Source organism: Lynx rufus, unplaced genomic scaffold, assembly GCF_022079265.1.
Source record: "Lynx rufus isolate CCGP_SWC_20201006 ecotype Redwood Valley unplaced genomic scaffold, mLynRuf1.p SCAF_5, whole genome shotgun sequence".
Lineage (NCBI taxonomy): Eukaryota > Metazoa > Chordata > Mammalia > Carnivora > Felidae > Lynx > Lynx rufus.
In genome coordinates this window covers 131,323,558-131,350,368 of record NW_025814867.1, presented here as the reverse complement: position 1 = coordinate 131,350,368, position 26,811 = coordinate 131,323,558, and the positions used below count along the sequence as shown (strand labels likewise).

The 26,811-nt window shown below is 36.1% G+C and overlaps 1 protein-coding gene across 3 annotated transcripts in view; it reads right to left on the bottom strand.

The window, feature by feature from the left end:
• Nucleotides 1–26,811, bottom strand: part of USP25 (ubiquitin specific peptidase 25) — a 152,764-nt gene that overhangs the window by 103,414 nt on the left and 22,539 nt on the right. For 2 of the 3 annotated variants that reach the window (XM_047098594.1, XM_047098592.1), the window contains exons 2-4: nucleotides 22,449–22,526; nucleotides 18,589–18,733; nucleotides 6,708–6,831 (exon numbers count right to left, since the gene is read on the bottom strand). In XM_047098594.1, the coding sequence (XP_046954550.1) occupies nucleotides 6,708–6,831; nucleotides 18,589–18,733; nucleotides 22,449–22,526 (347 nt within the window). Of the gene's footprint in view, nucleotides 1–6,707; nucleotides 6,832–14,651; nucleotides 14,733–18,588; nucleotides 18,734–22,448; nucleotides 22,527–26,811 lie in introns of all 3 variants that reach the window. The other variant, XM_047098593.1, reaches the window with a different exon arrangement.

The window sequence follows — 26,811 nt, the reverse complement described above, 5'->3', positions numbered from 1 at the left end:
CTATCATTCTTTTTGTACATAGAAATATAATTTTTGCATATTGACTATCAATCAACATAGCTCAAAGCATGCTTTTCTTGGAAAGAGTACTTTGTAGAGGGATAATTTGCATATAAGATACACAAATCTTAAATGTACAGCTCAGTGAAACTTTTTACATATCTATACACCTATTTAACTACCACCCAGATAAAAATACAGAAAATATCCATCGTCCTAGTAAATTCTCTCATACCCTTTTTATAGCCAAGAGTGATTCCCAGGAAATCACCATTCTGACTTCTGTCACTGTAAATTAGTTTTGCCTGTCCTTAAACATCACAGAAATGAAATCACACAGCAGTTACTCTTTTGCGTCAAGTTTTAATTGTTTGCAGTTTTTAGTTATTATCAATAAAACTAATGGACTCTTTTCTCAAGGGTCTATACCTAGGAATGGAAACACTAAGTACTAGTATAGTATATGTTGAAAAATTCATTATTAAGTACCCAGTTTTCCAGATTTTCCAAAGTGGTAATTCCGTTATACACCCCTACCAACAACATGTCACAGTTCAGGTACTCCACGTGCTTACCAATATTTGGTATAGTCCTGCTGTTTCATCTTAGCCACTGTGATGGAGGAACAGTGGGGCCTGTTCTCTAAGGGGATGACTTGGCAAGTGTGCACTAACCAGACGGCCGCCACTGCTGCAATCTATCATTACAGCCAACAAGGCAACATGTCAATAATCGTATGTTGAATACAAATTAAGAGATTCTATGTTTCCGACACAGAGGCTACCACTGCCTGCCTGCCAGACATGTGACTGCTTCCAAAAGTTGATATGTTTCTCCTGTGGTGAGGTAGGACACACTGTATGGGGGACGCCTGCCTGTCAATTCTGGAAGACTGACTACAAAGAACCTTTGGCCACTCAGCTCTCCCCACTTACTGGCCTCTGCCCTTCTTGGGACTAGCAGTGGTACCTCACTATTGACACTGTTTCAAGTTACAGTGTTGCTGTTCCCATCTAATCAGTCAATTCTGGCCACAGTCCTGCATTCCTTGAAACTAATCTGTTTCATATTTTCAATTTTTCCAGACCACTTGTACTCTGACAATGTCAGAAATGACTCAAAAAATGAATAGTAATTAAATAGTAATTAAAGCATTCCATGGGTCTTTTATGATCCACAGGTATCTGGTATTGTTGAGCCTTACTATTATTTTCACAAAACTAAAAAGATTTATAATTGACTGCCTCACCTACACATCTTCTTAATGCAGTTTCCTCTCACAACAGCTTCCTAAATAAAAAGGGTAGGAGTTAAGAGATCTATTTTAGGGGTGCCTGGGTGGCTCAGTTGGTTAAGTGACTGACTTTGGCTCAGGTCATGATCTCACTGTTGCATGAGTTTGAGCCCCATGTTGGGCTCTGTGCTGACAGCTCAGAGCCTGGAACCTGCTTCAGATTCTGTGTCTCCTCCTCTCTCTGCCCCTCTCCTGCTTGCATTCTGTGTGTGTCTCTCTCTCAAAGACAAACATTAAAAACATTTTTTTAATAAAAAAAAGAGAACTATTTTAAAAATTCAGAATCCTGGGTGCCTGGGTGACTCAGTCGGTTGAGTGTCCGACTTCGGCTCAGGTCATGATCTCACGGTTCATGGGTTCAACCCCAGCATCGGGCTCTGGGCTGACAGCTTGGAGCCTGGAGCCTGCTTTGGATTCTGTGTCTCCCTCTCTCTCTGCCCCTCCCCCACTCATGCTCTGTCTCTCTCTGCCTCTCAAAAATAAAGAAACGTAATAAAAATTCAGAATCCCACCCTAACTGCTCCTGGACATGATGCTTTTTTCTTTCCCTAAGGGCAACGGTAGGCCATTCTGGTTGGTAAACCCCCTACCCCAGGTGGCTCCCAAACTTAACTCCAGCTCAGACCCCTAGACTTCCTTGTTGGACTGAACGGTCTTGGAGTGTAAAAATAGTCAATAGTCAGTTGAACACACTGCTCACTCAGTTTCTCTACAGTGGCCCATGGAGGCCTATGTGGGAGCCACAATGAGCCCCTGTAAATTTTGTAAAAACTTCTTTTTCCTCTTGCACTTACCCTTCTAGATGAAACGTCAGGTTCAAGTAGAAAATTACTGCAAAAAGAGGTAAAAGTACAACTAACGGAATGGGACATACTGATTTTGTAGCAGTGGAGGCAGTATAACCACCCCACATTCAGTCTTCCAGAACTGCCCTTGGAGACTGAATCACAAGGAAAAGTGCCCTGGTGAGACTACCCCTCACTGTTTCACTGAGCAAAGAATCCTGGCAGTTCTTTTCATTCACTGAAAATCATTTCATGATTTTCATGTGTCTTATTACTGTGTCAACTGTGTCATTTGTCACCTTCACTATCACTATTTTTAGGATAATTCCTTTTTTCTCTGTGAATATTTTAAAGATATTCTCAGTCCTAAATGTTCTGGAGTATCATTATCATGCCTCTGGTGTGGGTTTCTTTTAATTTTCCCAACTAGGATTTGTTGGGCTTTGCAAAATTATAGGTTATTTTTTCCACTTCTGAAAAATTATAAATTATTATCTCTTTAAATATGGCCTTTGAGCCACTCTCTCCTCTCCTTCTGTAACACCAATTAAAGTATGTTAGACCTACTCACTTTATTTTCCATGTCTTTTAACCTATCTCCGTATTTTTCATCTTTTTTTTTTTAGCTATCTGTTACAAATTGGAGAATTTCTTCTCCTTTTCACCCTCCAGACTAATGTTCTTTAGCTACTTCTTTTTTGTTTTGTTTTTTTGTTTTTATTTTGTTTTAGACAGAGAGCCAGCGCACATGCATGTGCAAGCAGGGAGAGGGGCAGAGAGAATTCCAAGCAGGCTCTATGCTTGGTGTAAAGCCCGATGCAGACTTCAATCCCGTGACCCTGCGATCGTGACTCCCGTGCCTCCTCCCCCGTTCTTTAGCTATTTCTAACCTATTAAACCTATATTCTGTTTGCTTTTCTGGTCTTACTTTGGTAAGTCTAATTTTCATTTCCAGAAGATATTTTCCATTCTTTTTCAAATGTACTACGTCATATTTTCAAGGATTTCTTATATCCTGTAAAAGCTACAGCATAACTCTATCAATCACAATATCTAAATACATGTGTACTGCCTATTGCTCTTGCTGATTCTCACGGTAATTTTTTTTTTTTTTCCCAAGTGTGTGTGGTAATTTTCAGGGTGGGTGCTTACAGAGCTTCAAAAGCTACCGAAGGGGTTCTCTGAGGCCAAGGATAAAGACACCCTCCTAGAGAGACAATATACTTTTGATTCTGCCAGGACCTAGGAACAACACAAAAACACCACCATTCAAAACTAAATTCCCCAGGGTGCCTGGGTGGCTCACTTGGCTGAGCATCCAACTTTTTCTTTTTTTTTTTAATTTTTTTAATGTTTATTTATTTTTGAGAGAGAGACAGAGAGAGAAAGAGAGTGAGCAGGGAGAGGGAGAGAGGGAGAGAGGGAGGGAGGGGGGGGAGGGAGGGAGGGAGGGAGAGAGAGAGAGAGAGACAGAGAGAAAGAATCCAAAGCAGGCTCCAGGCTTTGGGCTGTCAGCACACAGCCCAATGCAGGGCTTGAACCCATGACCCATGAGATCATGACCTGAGCCGAAGTCAGACACTTAACCAATTGAGCCACCCAGATGCCCCAAGCACCCAACTCTTGATTTCAGCCCATGATCACAGGGTCATGGGATGGAGCCCCACCTTGGGCTCTATGCTGAGCATGGAGCCTGCCTAAGATTCCCTCCCTCCCTCCTTCTCTCTCTCTCCCTCCCCAACTCCCCTGCTCAAGCTCACTCTAAAAAAAAACAAAACAAAAAAAACAAAACAAAACAACTAAATTCCCCAAGGGACATTTAAATATGACCGACCTACCAATCAGTAGTACTGTCTCGGGGTTTTGTTTGTGGGTTTGTTTTTCTAAGTGTGGCAAGCTTAGTAGCATACTCCCTAGAATTTGCTTTCTCTCTTTCTCTTTTGCTTACAGTGCAGAGCCTGCTTGGGATCCTGTGTCTGTCTGTCTCTCTCTCTCAAAAATAAATAAATGTAAAAAAAAAAACAAAAAACTTTTTTTTTAAATGTTCAACTTAAGAAATTTACCATGAAATTTGTGAGTGCCTACACAGAGGATTGTGAGATATAAAAAGATATGCTGTAACTCATATAATTATAATGTAGTATTCCAAATGTATGAACTCATATTAAAGTATGTCTGCTGAAATATAATCATAGTCAAATGATTCTAGGACTCTGTTGGGTAAAACTTTGCTATCTGAATATAAGTAATGAGCAAATAGTTAAATTTACTTTGATGCATGATATATAAACTGTTTCTTAAAAATCATTTTCTCTTTTGAATTTAGAATCCTAAACCATAAAACCCATAGGAACAAATATAAATATCTCTTTGCCATATATTTAGCTACAATTCTCTTATTCCCTTTTGATTTTTTTTTTTTTTTTTTAGTGTTTATTTTTGAAAGAAAGAGAGGGAGACAGAGTACGAGTGGGGGAAGGGCAGAGAGACAGGGAGACACAGAATCTGAAGCAGGCTCCAGACTCTGAGCTGTCAGCACAGAGCCAGATGCGGGGCCCAAACCTATGAACCGTGAGATCAAAACCTGAGTCAAAGTCAGAGGCTTAACCGACTGAGTCACCCAGGTGCCCCATCTGACACAGTATGATTTACATATGTGCTTATTAACTGCACATTTTACACTTGACATATTTTTGTTAGCTGTAAATTATAAAATCTACACATACCACAAAAGACTTACATTTTGCAACTAAATTAATATGATTTTTTACTTCTACAGAATATAATTTTATGTAAAATTTCATGGCATATTACACCACACCAAATGTCGGTAATGTTATGTACAATAAAAATATTTATAAAGTATTCACTATTTTAAGACTATATTAGAATTTAAAAGACCAAGAATAAAAAAGAACATTATCTTAAGAGATACAGGTTCCCATTTGGACAAAAGTGAGTATCTAGAGCAATACATAACATATACATTAAGTAACAGATTAGGAATAAGTTTTAATCCTTAACTTTCAAGTTATTTTTATTTATTAACTAACTGGTACATGCTGTTTCAATTAGAAAACACATGATATAAAAACTAGTGGCACTATTTGGTATATAAGCTTCCAGACTTTTTTCTGTTGTATACTCGTGTAAATTCGCTTCAACAATATACATATACTTTTAAAAACAAGATTTGCATTATAATACATATTCTATCTTACAATCTTTTACACTTAAAAGATCATTGCCCTTAAATATGAAATCCAACTCACCTATTTCATGTTTAAAATATTTCTCCTCAAAGTTTAAGTTCTGCCAAGTTTTGTAATTATTCAAGACAATTATTTCAGTCCGATCCTTTTTTTGAGGCAAAAACTAATTTTACAATTTCTCTAAATCCTTCACACACAAAAAAAAGCCTAATTAAAATGTCTAAAGATAATGTATGAATTTTTGGTTTTTCATTTAAAATTACTGGCATTAACTGAAATTAGCCCCAACTGAAAAAGACAATAAATCTTAATTTAAGTCTTTCCATCTTAATGTCTTACAAAGTAACATTTAAAGACATTAAGAAGTATTACTAAGAAAAATTATGTGCCTTTGCTAAATATAGCATTTTGAGGCATCTCCTACCATACAGTAATCTCAGATTACCTAGAAAGAAATGCATTATTGATATTGTGCCAAGGGAAATTATCTGAGAAAGCTGGTACATTCTGCTACCAAACAACTGCGTTAGAGGGTAAAGAACACTGGCGTCATCAGATTTACCTTAGTTGTGTGCTTTTGGAAAACCATTTAACCTCCTAAAAGAACAATTTCCTCTTCAATAAAAGAGTTACCATTACCTCCACAAAGTTGTTTAGAAGATTATAAAGATTTTTTTAAGTCAACATTGTTTCATGAAAAAATCAAATTTATTTTTATTTGATCCACTGATGAATCAAAATGTTTCAAACTAAAAAAGTTTTCATTATTAAATCAAAAGATTCATTCTGTCACACATCTTGGAATCTTGCCTATTTCTTTAAAAGAAAAACAAACAAACAAACCTATAAACATACTATCATATTATAGATCAGAAAATGGAGAATTAAGGCCCATGGGCTATATCCAGTCGGCAGCCTATTTTTAAAATCAAGATTTATTGGACCATAGTCACACTCATTAAATTATATATTATCTATGCCTGCTTTGGCACTATAATACTAGAGTTGAGTAATTGTGACAGAAACCATATGGCCAATAAAGCCTAAAACATTTGCTATTGGCCCTTTACAGAAAAAGGTTGCTAACCCCTGCTATAAATGACTATAAACTGAATTGGACAATATATCCAAAAGAGATTAGGGTAAGAAAACAATCAAAACAATATGAAAACATACATCTAAATTTTAACGCCTCATAATGCCACTCCAAAATCCTAAAAATCTAAGCTCCAAATACAATCGAACTAGAATATGAAAATTTTGGTTACAGAAAATATAACAACAGTACTGAAGTTTATTAATGATTTATTTAAAATAACAAAGTATATCTTTGTGCCTCTTGAAATTAATTAAAGCCAATTATTATTTCTATTATAAATAGTACTTATATCTACTTTATACAAATTATGTTTTTACCTGCTAATGGCTTGCTCCTCATCAGTTATTCCAGTCTCCCTGAATGCCCTGTTTGATTCCGCCAAACTCAAGGCAATTGCTCTCTGAAGATCATCTTTATCATCTCCAGTGAGATCAATCACATCTGAAAAGCAAAACTATCTTTCTCAAAATTAAAAGTCAAACAAAATGAAGGTAATTCTTATCATGGGGATTTTATACCCAATATATCCTTTCAAACCAAAGTCAGCACCAACTTAATTCTCCATAAGAGCCTCTCTGAAGAGAATGCAAACACATTTTAAATTGGTTATGTTTTAAAACTCAATGTTCTTCCCTAGAAAATATACCTAAAGCTATAAGAGCATATATAATTTTCATTGCAGAGGAATCTCAGTATTTACTGGGAAGCCTCTGATTAAAAGCTAATAAGCAGAAGAATGCTAAAAAAAAAAAAAATGGTTCTTTCCCAACAAAAATTGAAATCAACATAAAGTTGTATTTATGCTTTCTGAAGTTAATTCAATCATATACTCATTACAATTCATACATACTACCACCTAAACATTATCTATCAAAGTATGATAATAAAGGAGATCTCAAAAATTATGTTTCAGAAACTAACTGACCATAAATATATGTTTATATATACATTTTTTTAAAGACTGGAAGAATGTACTAAACTGTTAACAGTAATTAATTTTGAGGGTTATGGGATTAGAAAAGTATCAGGGCATTTCACTTTCTATTTTAAACACTTTGCTACCATCCGAATTAATGAATGAACATGCAGTCCTTTTCATTTAAAAAAAAATTTTTCATTTCACAAAAAGCAAGAAATATACAAATAAATGATACTATTTTCTTTTGCAAGAAAGAAAATAGTCTTGATGCTGTAAGTATTCTTCTTCCAAAGAATAATGGCTACAGCTATTACTACCTTCAGAAAAAACACTTTTTAATCCAATTTTCTATATTGGTCAGTTTCCTTCACTCAAAAGATGGCAATAATACCTCCATTATCATAAGAACCATAATGCATTGCTAAGTAGGGGACTGCACAACAATACAGTAAGAAAGAGAAAAAGCTATAGCTGTTTTACCTTATCTTTGTGAGGTTGGGCTTATGGTTACAGGTATTTTGAATGTTTTATATTGAGACACATTAAAAATTAATTTGTTTCTTTGTAACTCTTAGAAAAGAATTTTGCAAGAGTGGAAACACGAAAAGGAGTTGGGGATGGGAAAATAAGGTGCCTGTATTTTACCAATTGACTGTAGGGTTATATATAGTTACTCAAAAAGAATATGCCATACTTACTGAGAAAGAAATAATGTATATTGATAGTTTCAAAAGTCTACTTCTATTGTTATCGACACTTTTTTTCTCTAAACAACAGCTTACAAGAATATTAGAAATATTTGTTGGCTATGGAAGGTGTTTTTTAAATGTCGTTAAGAGAGTACAATGAAACCTCATGAAAATGTAATAAGTAGGGTACAAAAAAATTCAGTCAGGTAAAATGTAGAACAGAATATAGCAAGGTAACTGAAATGATGGAGCATGCCTACATATACCAGCAAGCGAAAGTTTCCTAAGTCTTGCTTACAAGACCCAAGTCCATCTAGACAACAGTTGCAGACGGATGTCACCCTGGGTGTAGCTATCCAGTCCAGCTTAAAAATTGTTGAAGAAGCCAGGACTAGAGAGGCACGAATGGGCCCCCAAAAATGAGAACTACCGTGGTTATTAAATGACTAGACCGCAAGTGAGTAAAGAAAGAACAATGGAAGTAAAAAAAAAAACAAAAAAAACCCCAAAAAATTGAAAATCACAAAGAAGCAGAAAAACCGGTATGGGAGATATGATTACTTAGCCCTCAGACTCCAGTCTCTCATCCTCCTACTGTGCTTTCTTCAGCTACAAAAGCTAGGAAGATTAAACAAATCTATTTTCCCAATTCACTTGTAGCTATGGTTCTGAATAGAATTTAGGTTGCATCAGTCAGATGCACTAACAAGAGACTGAGAAGGAAGGAGCGAGGGGAAAGTCATTATCCTGCTGCTTTTGGCTATTTTCTCCAGCATGACTGAACAGATACGTGTTGTTCCACATAGCATTCCAGTGTCCAATTTCCAGATTCGGGATGTCGAGAGATAGAGAAGTGGCAACTAGACTGCATTCCAATGTTCAGGCACAGCTCAGTGGCAGTTACCTAACCCTGCCTGCTTGTTCTCTGGGCTGCAGCTGTAGAAGTAAGTTCTTGAACTCAGTAGTCCCAGAGGCGGCCTCCTGATTCACTATCTTCCTGATTGTGGCAGAGGGAGCTGCTTCCCTGGGTGGCCAGTCCTGCAAGAACCTGGGAATCATTTCCTAAGGCTGAGCTGGAGATCCCACCTCTAGTACTTCCAGTGTTTTGTTTTGTTTTTTGTTTTGTTTTGTTTTGTTTTGTTTTGTAAGAACCTAATCCCCTGTATTAAATTTCTTCTTTAAAACTATCTGGAGTATTTACTGTTTCATGTCTGACAAGTAAAGCAAACTGGCTAGAACAAAAACTCATTTAGAAATAGTAACAACTTATAATTAGAGTTTTTTATAATTGAACTGTAACCCAAGAAACACAAAAGTAAAAAACAAGTCAAGATGTTTTAAACCTATTTCAAAGATAACTGCAGTTGTGAGAAACGAAGTATACCATCATAAGAATAAAGAATGGTGGACAGGTTTTAAATTTATGTCTTCTAACTATTAAATCTTTCCTCCAGAGTAGCAAATCTCCAAGAGGGGTCAATAAAGCCTTCAGGATTCCCCCATGACCCTAAGAGAAAAAAGTCCCATAGGTAAAAATCTTTCTCCTAAAAATACCAACATGTTATCTGCCTTTTCTCCTGTGGTCATATTTGCACTGATGATGCAAAACAATGACGGATAAAACGGCTGCATCTGCAGAAATTGAGGCAGTAGCACCAAGTTCTTTGAGCAATTCACTGTCACAACTAAGCATACTCACTATTCAAAAAAAAAAAAAAAGCCTGTTTCTCTTAGATCCTTGATATAAAGGAAAATATTTTACTAAATCTCAAACACTGATTTACATATTCTTTTAACCCTATGTGACAAAATACAAAGTATGCATACTACTTCTGCTGCTTCCAAAGTAAGCTTTTGCTCCAGAAAAAAACACTAGTGTGGGGCGCCTGGGTGGCTCAGTTGATTAGGCATCCGATCTGTGATTTCGGCTCAGGTCATGATCTCATGGTTCCGTTTGTGAGTCTGAGCCCCTCATCAGCTCTGCGCTCACAGCACAGAGCCTATTTGGGATTCTCTCTCTCCCTCTCTCTCTCTGCTCCTCCCCCGCTTGCGCATGTGCAAAACATGTTAGTACAATGCTTGAGTTGCAAGCCAGCTGAACTGGCAGATATTTTTTTCACAGAGCACTATTTTTACTTGAAAAAAACAACTAACAAACTACGATTACTCAAACTTCAAAATTTGGCAGATATTCTCTCTAGAATAAACAAAGTGATCCTGTCACCTGAGGGAGAACAAATGAGAATATGTGCTGCCAATGATTAATGTGGAATTTTCAAGCAAAAAGGGTACCTTTGAAAACTTGTTTCTATCACTTATGCACATATCTTCCCAACACTTAAAGTCTTTTCTGGTGAAATCAAGTGATACTAACAATTTTTATTTGTTTCATAAAGCAGACATTCTTCCAACGTTTGGAAGGAAATCTTTTCTGTGGTGTTATAAAATCATGCATCGGTAAACAATTCATTCAAAGAGCAAGGTGAGTGACAAAGATGCTAGGAGCATCTTTAGTTTCTATATTTGGTCTTTGACCCATTTCCTGACACAGAGTTCCTAAATCACTTGGAATTTTCTGGGTGACAGGAACATCTTTTGTTCTAATGAGAGGACTCCTGGGGGACTCCTGTATAGCTCAGGATGAACTGATGCTCACCAGCTCCTGTATGGCTTCAGGATGAATGCTGGTCACCAGAAAAACCAAGCCATGATGAGAAGCTTGGAACTTTGAGAGGAACTTTATTCCCTGGGGAGGAAAGAAGGGCTAGAGATTAAGTTAGTAATCAACCATGCCTACCTGATGAAACCTCCATAAAAATCCTTAAAGTACAGGGTTCAGAGTGCTTCCGAACTGGTGAACATATTCACCTGCTGGGACAGTGGCACACCCCAACTCCATGAGACAGGAGCTCCAGCTCTTGGATCCCTTCCAGATCCTACTCTATATACCTCTTCATCTGGCTTGTTCATCTGTATCCTTTATCATATCCTTTCTTATACAATAAACCAGTCCATGTAGTGTTTCCCTGAGTTCTGTGAGCCATTATTGCAAATTATCAAAATCAAGGAGGAGATTATGAGAACCCCCAATTAGTAGCCAAGTCAGACAGAAGTGTGGACTATGTAGAATGTAGAACTTGTGACTGGCATGTAAAGTGGGGACAGTCTTGTGGGACTGAGAGCTCTTAACTATGGAACCCGATGCTAACTCCAGGTAGACAGTTTCGGAATTGAATTGAATTGTAGGATACCCAGTTGGTGTTGGAGAATCTGTCAGAGGTGGGAAAAATGCACACATCTGGTGTCAGAGTGTAAGGAGAGGAATAAACAAGCAACAGTAGTCTTCAATGCTAAAAAGATAGGTTGATCAGAGACTATTATTGGTCCTTAGCTGAAAAGCTGGGGCTTTTTCCTTTAAGCAATGGAGGAGGTTTATTCATTATTTGTAGTTTTACTACAATTACAATAATTTTCTCCATGATGTTCCCATTACTCCATAACGCTTATTCCCATAGGATATTTTCGAACAATAGGGCAATCCTCAAAGACTATTACAACCTACTCTTACACCAAATACACATGATTTTAAGACTAGATATTAGCAAATTAAATGTTATTTCAATAAAATGCTTAAACATGAGTTTCTTTTTCTGGAGTTAGGAGAACAATTTCTCCTAAAACAAGAAACATGTAATAAACTATTAATTTCACAATGAAGCCTAGCACCCTATGAGTTTCTTATATGCTTATACTCAAAATGGAACAGAGAATAAGCATAGCTATAAACAAGTTCTAAATGAAACAATTTATAATTTCAATTATAAAAATTTAGCCTTTGTAAAAATCCAAGCAAATGTCAGAGTATTACGAATATTTTTATAACTGTGCCAAGGGAGGATCTCAGTAAAACACCAAAATGTTTCAACCAACCCTCCCTCTAGTACTAGTGTGAACACAGCTCAGGGCACAAATGTGTTACTGTTAGCTGAGTAACACTATAGAAAATCACAGGTTACAAAAGCCTATATATAAACATTAACCTCCAACATTTTCAAGTCTGCCCAAATTAAAACATTTTTTCTATACAGTCAGAAATATATATACCGAAACATAACACTTACCCTAATAAATCTTTCACTCTCCGAAGAATTACCATTTGAGTAAAACTTAAGTACCAACTCCAAAACATTTCTCTGTTTATTCCAAAATACAGGCAGTCATCGACATAACAATGAATTAGACTTTCAAATATATGCATTATTTATAACTCATAATTCATTTTCCCGTGAAAATAGTATACTAAATGACATGAGGCTTCCAAGTTAGTTTACAAAAGCCAATTTAGCCCATAATATAGTTGAATTACAATACATGTACAGATTTTGAATTTAGGAGGAAAAAAGCTCTTCCATTGCTTTCTTTACCTACATAAGGTTAAACCTAAGGGAAATCCTTCACCACTAGCAAAGATTTCTAGGCAAGGGAGTGATGAGTACAAAGAACTGTTTGGGGAGATTACAAAGAGCTTGTAAAAATAAAAATAAAAACAAAAATCACTAGGCCACCAGAAGGATGGGGATGCCTTAGGAGAGATAGGCAAGTATGGTCAAAGGGATGGTCAGCAGACTGGAAGTAAGGACACTACCATTCTCACCATCATTCACTCTGCTTCACCATGGATCCTCACCATTCATCTCCTGAGCCCAATATACTCCTACCTAGTCTGGGATGTACCTGCCTCAGACATTCACAAGGTTTACTCCCTAACTTCACTCAGGTGTCTTCGTAAATGAGAACTCATCCAACAGATATTCCCCAACTGACCCCTTGTTTGGCACAACTCATGCCTGACCTACAACCACATCCTTGTCACCCTCCATCCCTTCACCCTGCTCTACTGTTTTTCATGAATTTACTACTGCCTGACATTATTTATTTATTGTTTACTGTCTTTCCCCTATGTAAACTGAGACTCTGTTTTCTAAAGGCCTAAAAAAGTACCTGACACAGATGAGGGAATCAATAAATATTTATTAAACAAACAAAAGCTAAATCTTGACTATGGAATAGAGACAAAACTGAGTGAGTCATCTTCACAGTGACACTAATTAGAAGACTTAAAAATATATGCTTCATCCACCTAAAATTTTTTCTAGTAAGTTCTAGGACCAACAGCATAATCAAGTATCATGTTAGAACAGTACTTAAATGCAAGAAGACATACACAGTGTAACACAGCTCAAGGGGACAAATGTTTCCCACTGCATTCTCCCATTCTCCTCTGCTCTCACTCAGCTCCAAAGATGTTCCTACTTTTCCAATCTTCTCACTGCTGAATTCAGACTCTCTCAAACAGGGAGGTCCAATAGAAATTTCTGTGATGATGGAAATGTACTATTAATCTGTACTGTCCAATATGGTAGCCACTAGGCACATGTGACTACTACTGAGCATTGAAAATGGGTCTAGTCCAACAGAGGAACTAAATTTTAGTATTATTTAATTTTAATTTATGTTTTAAATTTAAGTTCCCACATGTGACTACAGGCAACTTTATTGAATAGCTCAGCTCAAAATGGTCTTGTTCTATTTTTAATAATAGCTGCTGACATTATAATGGCAGTACTGGCAAGAAAAGTGAAGAGTACAGCAGCCATTCCTGAATTTTGTCATAAACTTCATTGTTTTGCAACTTGGATTGTTGGGAAAAAACAACAACATTCAGTATTAGTCAACAAAAGTTATAGCCCACAGCTATCATTTGGCAGTAAAATTTAAGAAAACTCACAAATTTGGAGTACCTGGGTGGCTCAGTTGGTTAAGCGTCTGACTTCGGCTCAGGTCACAATCTCACTGTTCATGGGTTCAAGCCCCGTGTCAGGCTCTGTCCTGATAGCTCATAGCCTGGAGCCTGCTTTGGATTCTGTGTCTCCCTCTCTCTCTGCCCCTCCCTTGCTCATGCTCTCTCTTTCTCTCTCTCTCTCTGTCCGTCTCAAAAATAAACATTAATATATATATATATATATATATAAAATTCATAAATTTACACAAGTCATTCTGCAGTACATGTCTAACAGAATTCTAAGTACATGCTTAGATTAGAATGTAAGCCTAGCCTAGTTGCATCCAACCAGTTATAAGTAACTTTCACACCACTGTAACATCTTATTTTTCAGCTTAACCTTGACTTTTTGTGAATCATCCAAATAGTTTTATGCATTAGAAATCTCTAAGGAAAAAGATTTAACTTTCTTTGCATTATGTTTTTTTCTATCTGCAGTTACTTGTTTAACATATTTGAAGAACAGGAAAAATATTACTGTTCAATTAATAATATCCTAAACTGCTTAACATTAAGTGATTTACCCTCAGGAGAGATGACAACACTACACTTGGATCTATTTATCACTTGTGCTTTAAATCACTTTTAGAGTGGCCAAGCAATATAACCAAGACCAGAGTTCTAAGACAGAGCCTCTCACTTTCTTTGCAATCCTCACCTAATAATTCAATTCTTTTGACCGGGGGGGGGAATACACTGAGTCTAAATTTGTGAAGGGTCGACCACTTAACAGTCATTCCAATGTGTTATACCAATTTCTCTAAAACTTAAGCCAATATGTGGCATTACTTTCTGTGTTAAAATTACCTACCCAAATCCCTCTCATCTTTTGATCCATACTTTGATTGCTCAATTGTAGCACATCTTGTTCTGGTGGGCATATACTTTTTTCCTGTTTTGAAAAAGTTCAAAAGAATTTAATGGTCATGAAAGAAAGAAGATTACTACTTGATTTCAAATTGGGCAAAAGCCTTGTATGGTCATGTGAATGACAGAGTTTGCCATGACACAAAAACTTAGAAGATATTAAGTATACCTATGATATCTCAATATCTTGCACTGTTCCCTTGTTCCCTTTGCATTAGTACCTTTTACTGCAAAACTCCAAAACAATTTTATTTCCAATTTAAGCTGGAGGTGGGAAGTATTTATTGGACAATCCACAATATCTAATCTGGACAGGAGATCCAAGTAGTGAAAAAAGATGTCTAAAATTTTTGCTAATATTACCACGAATGATTTAGACCTTTTCTCAAAATTTAAGAGAGTATTAAATTACAGTATGGAAAATTACCAAAGCAATAAAAAGATGCCAGGTACACTACTACTTAATTCCTTATTATGCAGAGTACGAGCTTTCCTTGAAATGTTTTCTTTTTCTCTCAAAAAGGAAAGGTAAAAATGCACTAAAAAGCCCACTCACGGCCCTACTACTGAAAATGTAATTACTTCTTCAATATTAAATGAAGGTTCACAAATATGTGTTGAATCTCCAAATCAAGTGATCTATTTTCCTGACATACCCAGTTATGCATAAAAGAAAATTTCCCCACAAGCCCCCAATGTGACTTCTATGGCATATTATGTTAAAAGCTAAACTTTTCTAGTCATTAAAAAAAGATACATTTTATTCCTTCTAAACTCTAAAAGAGTTTATAGCCACAAGGAATCTTATGTATTTAGCATTAGAGACTTTTATTTCAAAATGTAGATGTTTTGTTAGCACCACAACCAATAGATGACACACTTGAAGTTAGCAAGGTGTTGTTTATGTTTTAGCCCTGGTTGTAACGACTTAATACTTAGAAAAGAAGGAATAAAATTTGTTTTTAATTTAAAAAATAAAAAAAACAAGCCATATTTGAAAAAATTAAGCTAAACTATGGTCAATTCTTAAATAACAATGTATTTCATATAAAATTAAGAAAATGCTCAGAAAGGATTTTCATAAGTAGAACAATCTCTTGAGAATTTCCTCACTCTGATCACTCAATATGCCATGCTCCTGCAACACACAGCTTTTTCAGTAGAGGCCTGTATTTGAATATATAGTTGTAATTATTTCCTATCTTTCCGCCCCACATGTTTTACCACTTCTTCCAAGAATTAAAAATACACAAAAGATTTCATTTCTCCTGAGGAATAATAGCACAGTGATTTAAAGAATCTGATCTGTTAAATGCATGACATCTCCTTACTTTCTCATTTTGAAAACATATAACACTAGTATGACACTGCCAATTTAAATGCTGAATCAAGACTATTTCCCAATGGCAATCACACTTAGAACTTTTTGAAATATGGTGCACATCTGTTAAATGGAAAAGAATGGTTACTTCATTAGATATTTTTTTCCCCAATTTGATACTGTTATGATACAATCATCACATTCTATTTTTACAAGGGTTTTTCTCAACAATCTGAAAACAACTTTATGGACACACTATCCAAATTATTGAATTACTAAGTATAAATTAGCACCTTGGTGAGAAGGATAGCACATTTCATTGATAAAGAAATTACAACAGCACACAATTTGCTCAATATGATAATCAGTTATAATCAAACCTGAAATTTCCTTTCTCTACCATTTCACATGGAATATAAAATTGCTTAAGGAATATTTTTCAAGAGCTACACACACACACAAAATTTTTAATTATTATTTATATAGGACACATGCCTTCTGAAATCTGGTTGCCTTCTCCCTAAGAACATCTGTTTGAAGCTCTCTTGTCCATAACATTTTCACTATTCTTTGTCAACAGTGTTGAACAGGTATAACATCTGGCTTAAGCATTATTCACGGACTTTCACAGAACAAATGACACCTCTTCTTTTATTCAGGACAGTCTTATAACCCTAATTCCCCTACCTATATATATATACTACCTCATGTCACAAAGTCTACCATCTATATTAAGAATTCACAGCTATCAGTCTTGTCATCCTTTCCACTAGAACAGTGAACCATGTTTAGTCAATTTCCTGCTGCCTTCACTTGAACCAACTGCCTTCAATCAAAAACTTTTTTCTTTTTTGTACCTAATTTCATTTCCCCCCAAGTCTCAGAACCTTGAAAGATATTAGATGCTATTGTCACACATTAATTCTTTCTCTACTCATATTACTTCTCTTTTTTCTAACTTCTTGCATCAAGCTTCTCAATCTCATTCCCTTTCATTGGTTTTGAAACAGCTTTTTTACATGTATTATCAAAAATAATTCAACAAACACTTTTTGAGTAACCATGCAAATCTAGCATGATGGTACAAACATCAATGGTCTTTTGCCCTGTTAAGCTTCCTGTTTGGTAAGAAAGAGAGGCACAAGCAAATAATTTCAAAATTACACAGTACTCATTAAGACCCAAGTATGCTCTGGGTGCTGGAGAAGCACCTGCTACAGCAAAAACTCCTAAGTCTTACAACACCAGAGGTAATGAGGCTGGGGCAAAGGCTAGAAGGCCCTCCCAACAGAAGGAACAGCAATATAAAGACCGGAGGAATTAAATAGCACTGGATGATAAGAACTTCAAGCCATTCTGAATTATCACATACAAAGTGAGAAGAGAAAAACAGTAGAAAATGAAGTTAGAGATGTAGATAGGAGCCAAACCACAGTTTGTCTTCAACTTACACATAAGAACACTTGGGGCTGTTTCACATTTATAAAACTTCATCCATTGCCTATTATCTATGTGAGATGGGAGTATTTCAGCTTTGGGTGACATAAGGTCATTTGTGGAACAAAAAATATTAAGATTATCCCCAAATTTTGAAATTAAAATATTTTACCGACAAACACTAATCTTTAACACCAACAGTTATAAACATCTATGTTTATATGTTCTTTCTTCCTAGTCGTTTCCTAACTTTGAGAAAGTGTACAAACAAAATTAGAGGGGTGCCGAGCTGGTTCAGTAGGTAGAGCATGGAACTCTTGATCTCAGGGTTGTGAGTTCAAGCCCCATGTTGGGTGTAGAGATTACTTAAAAATAAAATCTTTAAAATACAAAAATCAGAAATTTTCTTCTCTTCAAATACTAGTTAGTAACCAAATGCTGTAAATCCAGAATGCATAAAAATAAATATCTACATGTTATATAGTGCAGTTATTACACCAAAATGAAACACAGAGGTAATTAAACATATTTTGAAAATATATATTCATATTATAAAGAAAATGTAGAGTCCCATATAATCCTTTCCCTACATATGTATGTATGTCTGTGTGAGTATGTGTGTGTACTTTGTTACACAGTAATAGACTTTTTTCTAAAATCTTAATTTGGGGGAGGAACAAGAGTTGAAGGAAGGGAAATTCCGGTAAGTGGTAAACCTATCAGTAATTAGAAACAATAGTTTGCCTTCAAAAATAATACTAAGTCCTCTACCAACACTTAAAACCTATAAAACAAATGTTTGCGCCCATGTAAAACCTTTGAAATGTTTGTTTCTTTAATGAGTAACACCTACAGCTGTTCTATATTCCAAAACAATGAATACTAAATGAAATGCTCTGTGAAAGGATATACAACTTAAATACAATGTTTTACTCCTGGACTGGAAAAAAAAAAAAAAAAAGAATGCAACTAATAAAAACATATACTCTTTTCAACTACACTAAAAACAACCAAGGTTAAGTAGTTCTTTGTCCTTCACCTCTGCTTCAACAAAATTAATATATTTCCAAGGAAAATTTTTCATTACATTCTTATTAAAATAGTAAGAGAGAAGTAAACTTACTTGTGTCTGCTTGGCTTCCCACACTGATGTATCTATCATTGCCAGGAAGTGCTGTTTGGTAGTAAGTTGTCTCCTCTTGCTGAGGGGTCTTGGCATTCTTTGCAGTAAGGAAAGCCACTGCTAATTCCAAGTTTCCATTACTATCCTTCAAATATCAAGAATGGAACATCAAACATTTTGGAATAACTCTATACATTCTCACACGATTTATTTGATTTTCTCCATAGCAACTAATACTTAAATAGCAAAAGTCACTTTTAGATTTGAAATCATTCTATCTGAATGATTTATACTATTTTATAGTGTAAATTGATCATAATATATTCTATCAATAGTAATTCCTTTTTCTGTTAAGACAACTAACATGACATAAGTAGTAATTCTATAATTACTTAGTTTTCCATTACTTTCATTTCTCCTTAACAAAAGTCAATCACAAATTTATGCTTCTAAACAAATGAACAAACTAAAAAATGTTTTTGGAACCTGCCATAAAAAGAGTGAAAATGAATATTTAAAACACTACTTCTACAAGAAGAACTATAAAAGATATTCCCCTTTAATATATATGCTGAATACATACCTAGAGGCAAACTTAAGCAAATGTCAGACTTGAAGGAAGACAATCGCAAAATATTCTGAAGCTTGATAGTACAGAGACATAGAGAACTAGACAAGAATACTCAATACTGTCAAGATAACAATCCTACCCAAATTAAATATATAAATTTTATGTAGTTCTCATCAAAAACGTTTCTGAATAAAATTATTCTGAAGTTAATTTAGGAGGAAGCAGATGCTAGAAAACTAATTTTTACAACAAAACAATGAAAAGAGACATGACCAGTTCTATCTCTACACTGTCTGTAGAGTTAATAAATAGAAGACTTAGCTCTAGGACAGATAACTGAAACAACATTAGGAAACCCAGATATTAATAATGAAGTGATCTTTGTAACAGAAGGCCAGAACACCTAAGACTATGAAGGCCTCATGAACTCCAGCATACACACAGACTGTAATAGGAAACTAGTGGAGGGTTTTGGACAGAAATGATATGGTATGACTTACATTTTAAATGGATCACTCTGCCTGTATTGACTATACACTACGGGAGAGAAAGGACTGAAGCAGAAAGTCCAACATTATTTGCTCTCACATTAAATATGTGAAAGAAAGATCAGTATGATTCCAAGGTTTGAAGCCTGAGCAACTGCAAGAATAAGATCCCCAATCCCCACCCCAACTCCAATTCCAGTTAGCCAGGAAGAGGAAAAAAGTAAAAGTACAGTTGGAAAAGTACCACTGCTTTATTTTTATTTTTTTCAATGCTTATTTATTTTTGAGAGAGAGAGAGAGAAACAATTACGAGCGGGGGAGGGGCAGAGAGAAAGGGAGACAGAATCTGAAGCAGGCTCCAGGCTCTGAGCTGTCAGCACAGAGCTCAACACAGGGTTCGAACTCACAGACCACGAGATCATGACCTGAGCTGAAGTTAGACACAACTGACTGAGCCACTCAGGCACCCCAAAGCATCACAGCTTTAAACTTTATTATCACAACCATTATAAAACTCTAAATGACTCACCAAAAATACGAGTATAACATAATCTATGTTAGATGAGTTAAATAGTTGTAAAGTAATTTGCAATAACCATGACTAACATTATTGAATTCTTACTATGTGCCAAGAAATGTGCTAATTGCTTTCTATATACTCTTATAATAATAATAAACTAAATGCAACAGGGATTTCTTGAAGATCACTTGCTTTGGAGGGCTAAAAATAGATTCTTAAAATAAAAGTACTCAAATCAGTCAATGACCTTGTGGTTCCCAAAAGTAGACTCCTTGTCAGTATATTACTAAGAAAGTTGATTCATTATTAAATATCTTACACATTTATACTGGGTAATAGTTAAGGTTTAAGAATAGTCCCCTTCCCCCAACTACTGTTAACTGAAACCAAAGTTCAAAAAAAAAAAAAAAAAAAAACCTGAAGTCACACAAGGTACCTCAAAGAAAATGATGACAATAGTTCATTTGAATCTTTACATTCATTTGAGTAAACATATTCTACACAGTTCCCAGGTTAAAAAAAAAAAAAAAAGTGAATTCCCCCAATTTGCTCTGACCAGGTAAGGGGACAGCCTCACACTCAGAGACAGAGAATGGGAAAGGCACTTTCTGAAAACAGACACAGAGGGATGGAATCATATTCATCAGGATAAAGAAAGGACTAGCAATCATCTAAATGTCATAATCATAAAAACTGAGGTATGACATTTTTGCTTCCTCTCCAAATACTTAACAGTGGCTTCATAAACCCTGCATTAACACTCTAAACAAAACTGTTTCATCATTTTGCTGACAGGAAAAAAAGCTGAAGCAAAGACTGCAGTAAAAGCAGAAATTAAGTGCGGCACTCCAAGATCAGGCTGCTTGGTTCCCACATTTCAACTGTGTGAGCTTGAGCAAGTCACTTTAACCCGTTTACTCATCTTTTAAAAGGGGATGAATGGGGGCGCCTGGGTGGCTCAGTAGGTTGAGCGTCCGACTTCAGCTCAGGTCACAATCTCACGGTTTGTGAGTTCGAGCCCCGTGTCAGGCTCTGGGCTGATGGCTCAGAGCCTGGAGCCTGTTTCCGATTCTGTGTCTCCTTCTCTCTCTGCCCCTCCCCCATTCATGCTCTGTCTCTCTCTATCTCAAAAATAAATAAACATTAAAAAAAAAATTGGGGGGCGCCTGGGTGGCTTAGTCGGTTGAGCGGCCAACTTCGGCTCAGGTCATGATCTCGCGGTCCGTGAGTTCGAGCCCCGCGTCGGGCTCTGTGCTGACAGCTCAGAGCCTGAAGCCTGTTTCAGATTCTGTGTCTCCCTCTCTCTGACCCTCCCCCGTTCATGCTCTGTCTCTCTCTGTCTCAAAAATAAATAAACGTTAAAAAAAAAATTAAAAAAAAAAAAATAAAAGGGGATGAATGTAACACCTACCTCACAGAGTTACTAGGAGGATGTTAGCCACATAAAGTACTTAGAATAGCACCTAGTGCTATAAGTGCTTAATAACTGCTAGTTATTATGATGATTACAATCATCTAAAAAGATAAAATTATTTCTGGAAACAAATGACAAACTTTTGGCTCAGAATCAAAAATTGCATAAATTTGTCTCATGGAACACGTTGCAAAGGATTGAAGCTGTATGTATGCCTTACAATAGCAAAAATGTCATCCTGCTGTTAGCCATTAGTAGCAATATAGAAATAACTTTAAAATGCAGTTCTAGTTCTTAAACATCTTTCATCTACTTGATCTTTTTCAATGGGCATATCCATGTGATTTGACTCATTTGGGCTTCTCCATGTGGAAATGAGGGAACTTCAGAAGATACAACCAGAACGATGCCCTTCATTTACTGCATATACTAACAGCTTTGCGACTACATGTTCTTAAGGTGCAATTAGTTAAACGTTAGTCAAGTTTTATTTCTTCTTGGAAAGAAAAAAATGTAAGCTTCTGACCTTCTATTAATCTCCTATTTCTTTATCCTCCTCTCCCTCCCCATTATTTCTCCACCCCACCCCACTCTAGCCACGGCATTTGGATTCATATCCCTCCATTTTGCATGAAAAGTGTTTCATATTGACAGAGATCATCTGTCACCCCCAAGGTATCTTGAAACATTGGGTTGTGAAAACTAACATGCTCAAAATTATAGCATAAGTAAGGTTCTTACATTATAAAATCTCTTTCCTATATCTCTACTACTATACCACATAATGTAACTAAAAACCTTTCAAATAAGGTATGCAGTAGAGATGAGGGAGTAAATAAACTATATGCCATAAAACAGAGGCCATACCTTCAAGGCTTGCTGTAGTATCTGGGCATCATTAATCCCAGTGATTTCTCTCAGCTGATTCAGAAATGTCTGCTGGTGCTAGAGGAGAAAAACCGAAATCATTACATTTTAAAATCTGAAAATATTCAAGGACAAAAAATAAATGACCTTTGGGGAAGGGACAAAAAATAAACTAGTATAGAGAAGAAAAAATTTAGAACTTGAGAGAGACTCAACAAATTTCATTATTTTATGAAGAATAAACCATGCTGTGGGGAGCCCTAACTCCATTCCCATGTTTCCAAAAGGGAACTTCTATATTACTTCCCAAGAAGTCTTACTGAATTAACAGTTTCTGGCCCATTCTTCACTGCCTAATTTATCCCTCCTAATAAGAAATGGAGTGAGATGCACAATGGCTAACCCTGAGCAAAATTAAGGACAACAGGTTTATCCATTGGACTACTTTACCTAGGGGCTGGGGCCACTGAATGAAACCCAGGCAGCTCTAACTAGTCAGCATTCATGCACCTGAGATGTTTGAGAAAGACATGTCAAAAGGCAGGCCATGCAGTAAGTAGGTATATGACATCAGGGGGACCCTAAGATCTCTTTGAGGAAAAAGATCATCTCATTCTCTAATCTGTCATAAAAGATCCTAAACAGAATTAATCACTTGTCCCCATTTACTTCAGATCTGTTGGTCTATATGATCTCTTATACTCTGTTAGAGAGGAAAAGAGAAAAGAGGGATGGGATTCCACTATCAAACCCTTCCCTGAACATCCCTACTTAGGACCACGTTCCTTCCTACATCTCCATATTTCTTAAAACTTAAGTTCCCCCAAACTGTAAGATAGCACCATGAAACAGAGAAAGCTCAATGGAAATGATAGGAAAAATAAGTCACACTAGAATAAAAGGATCTGCTGAAATATTTCTTGAAAATATTTTGCACTCATGTTAGTAATAATTCAATCAAGAATCATCAATAGATGCTAAAACTATTGGGTGAAAGTTTGATGAGAAACAGTATAGTTGCATAGTTTCAAACTCTCTTACTACAAATTTTAAAGGGAGAAAGAATAACTTCATAATGAAGAAACATAACTGACACCACCTCAAGTAATCAAATTTAATATTACCAATAACTGGAGAAAATGACAGTATATGTCTCCTCATATTGTGTGATACACCAAGAAGAATATATCACCTGAGTGAGGTATTCCTGCCAAAAATGCACAGCCAGAATCTAAACTTGAGGAAGCATCACACAAATCCAAACTGAGGAACATTTTACAAAATAATTACTCTATTATATCCAAAATGTCTATACCATAAAAGACCAAGAATGAGTTCCTTGATTAATGAGGACCACAAAGGCATGACAATCAAATGTAACGTGGGAAATCAAATTGCATCTAACACTAAATGCTATACAGGACATTACTGGGACAATTGGAATAATATGAATATGGACTGCTTAGTAATATTTTATTACTACTAAATTCCTGAATTTGATAGCTACACTATGGTTATGTAAGAAAACATCTTTTTTCTTAAGAAATATACCCAGAAGTATTTAGGGGAGCCTGAATGGCTCAGTTGGTTAAGCATCCGACTTCGGCTCAGATCATGATCTTGCAGTTCGTGGGTTCCAGCCCCACAGCGGGCTCTGTGCTGACAGCTCAGAGCCTGGTGCGTGCTTCAGATTCTGTATCTCCCTCTCTCTCTGCCCTTCCCCCACTTGTATTCTCATTCTCTCTCTCTCTCAAAAAAAAAAAAAAAAATAAGCATTTAAAAAATAAAAATAAAAATGAAATCAAGATTCTGTTTGTGAAGAAAAGAAAAGAACGCATAGTGGATAAGCACTGGCAGTATCCACCATGGTATCAGTGCATTTTCATTTCCAATAACCTTATTAAAGAGCTGAAATAACCAAGACTATCTGACAAGAAAAATAATAAAGTATATAAACAAGGTCACATAAAATTCCAGGAAGAATAAATTAGTTGAGTAAAAATATCAAACTGCCAAATTTACAGAGGTGAAAAAAAATTCTCTTTAAACTTGTCAACTTTTCTATGTTCATTTAAAACAGTAGCAAGAACTAGCAATGGAACCATGACTATGTTACTCAATACCCAACATCACAAATTAAAGATGTAGAAAATATTTACAGAAATTCTTCTTATCTAATTCAAGGTCTTATTTTAGTGAACATTAAAAAACTTAAAAGATTTGGGGTGTGCGGGTGGCTCATTCGGTTGAATGTCCACTCTTGATTTCAATTCAGGTCATGATCCCAGGATCATGGGATTGAGCCCTGCATTGGACTCCACACTGGCCATGGAGCCTGCCTGAGATTCTCTCTCACTGCCTCTCTCTCTCTCTCTCTCTCTCTCTCTCTCTCCCCCCCTCTGTCCCTACCCCACTCATCAGCATTCTGTCTCTAATAATATAAAAAATTTAAAAAAAAAAACAAAAACTGAACAGATTTCTTAAGCCTGTTTGTAATTTCACCACTAGCAGCCCTCCAAACTCCATTCTTTACATGGAACATTATTTCTGTCAACTGCAAATTACTTGGTCATGGATCAGGGAAAGACTACTGAATACTCCTCCCAAATTAGTCATTTATACAAATGTTGCTGGCTATTATTTATAATGCTAGAAAAATGGAAACAATACAAATGTCCTCCCACTAAGGAAGAGGTTCTAAACTTGAATATGCAGAGGAATGACCTGATAGGTTTGATAATAATGAAGATTCTCAGGCCCCGACCCCAATTCCAGAGCAGTCGGGGTTAAGGCTAAGGGATCTATATTTTTAATAAGCATCTCATATTATTTTTATACAGATGGACCAAGAGGCACAGTTTGAGTTAAGCAAACAACTGTGTATTTTTAAATAGCAAAATATATAACCTACATAGAAATTATCTTTACAAAATCATATTAAACTAAAGTGACAGAACACAAAATAGTATACATATACACTAATGACTACGAGGTAAAATGTAAACATAAATGTAAAGCTCAGAAAAGATTACAGGAGCCTGTGTTAATTCTCTCATCTCTATATCCTCACCCTCTGCCACTTTTAACTTCCTCCCCCTAGAGAGAATTTATTTCCTTGCTGCACTGATGATGGGCTTGGCCATATTACATGCTTTGATCAATAACATATTAAAGATAGCCATGCACACAGATATGAGATGTGCTTGCATGGATGGGCTTCCGTCCTGAACTTCTGCAACTTTCTTAAAAAGAACATGACCATGGGTAGCCCACTTGCCCCAGAAGAATGAGGCATGTGTGGAGAAGAGCCACCCCAACCAACCTGCAAATCTGTGAGCACGATGATAGTATTTTGGTATGCCACTAACTTGGAGTGGCCTCTTATGGTGACAGTTGACTGATACAGAGTGCAGCAAGAATACTAAGTATTTAATAAACAGAAGCAATGCGTTTGAAATTTTCTAATTTGTAGTTATAGTTTGATGTTTTGTTTCTCTTTCACAAAAAAGTCAGCTAAGTATCTTAGGGAAAAAAAACAATCCAGGAGTATCTCTAGCATAGTTTGTGATCACATGAATTCTGAGAGAAAATTAAACAATGAGGAGAAAATGGTGTGGGGAAGAAGGCTGAGTGGGAAGGAGAAAAGGTGAAAAAATTTTCTTAGCTTAGTTAGCAAGAAATGGGAGAGAGATCAAAAGAGATGAGCTATGAGAAAAAACCTAAGTTTATGGTACAGAAGCCACCTCATTTGTAGTTTTCTCTTGTTACTGGCATCATCCAGCTGTGCTTTTCCTGTCTTTGAAAACCTGCACCTTCATTTCCTGCAATTATATGTTGTTGTCGTTGCTATTTCTGTTGTAATTAAGACCCTGGTCTTTCTTTCAAGGTTTGCACCTTTCTATTTACTGAATTTCTGGTCTGCATACACCCTGATCCTCAACTAAAAATGTCCTGCATATGGTTCTCTCCTCCTGGACTAGCAATTTTGATCCAAGATGGATACAACCAACCTCCCTCTCTAGAGCTCCTTTTCTGAGCTCCTCTTTTCTGTATGAATTTATGTACTAAAGTATAAGGAGGAGGGTGCAATCTGTTCACAGTGCTGGACCAAGAAAGGCAAGACAAAATGTTCAAAGAAATTCAGCAGGTGCAAACACCATAGAAATCAATAAGCCAAGACTGCATGCAGGCCTTCAGATTCCTTCCTTAACGTTATTTTTATTGCATGATGACATCCTTAAGTGCCCACTATGTGCAAAACAGAATACTATACACACTTCTGGGAAAAAGAAGCATCAGTAATTTCAATATAAATTAAGAACCAGAGAGTTCCACAGAAATTGTTTCCCTCCACAGTTGACCC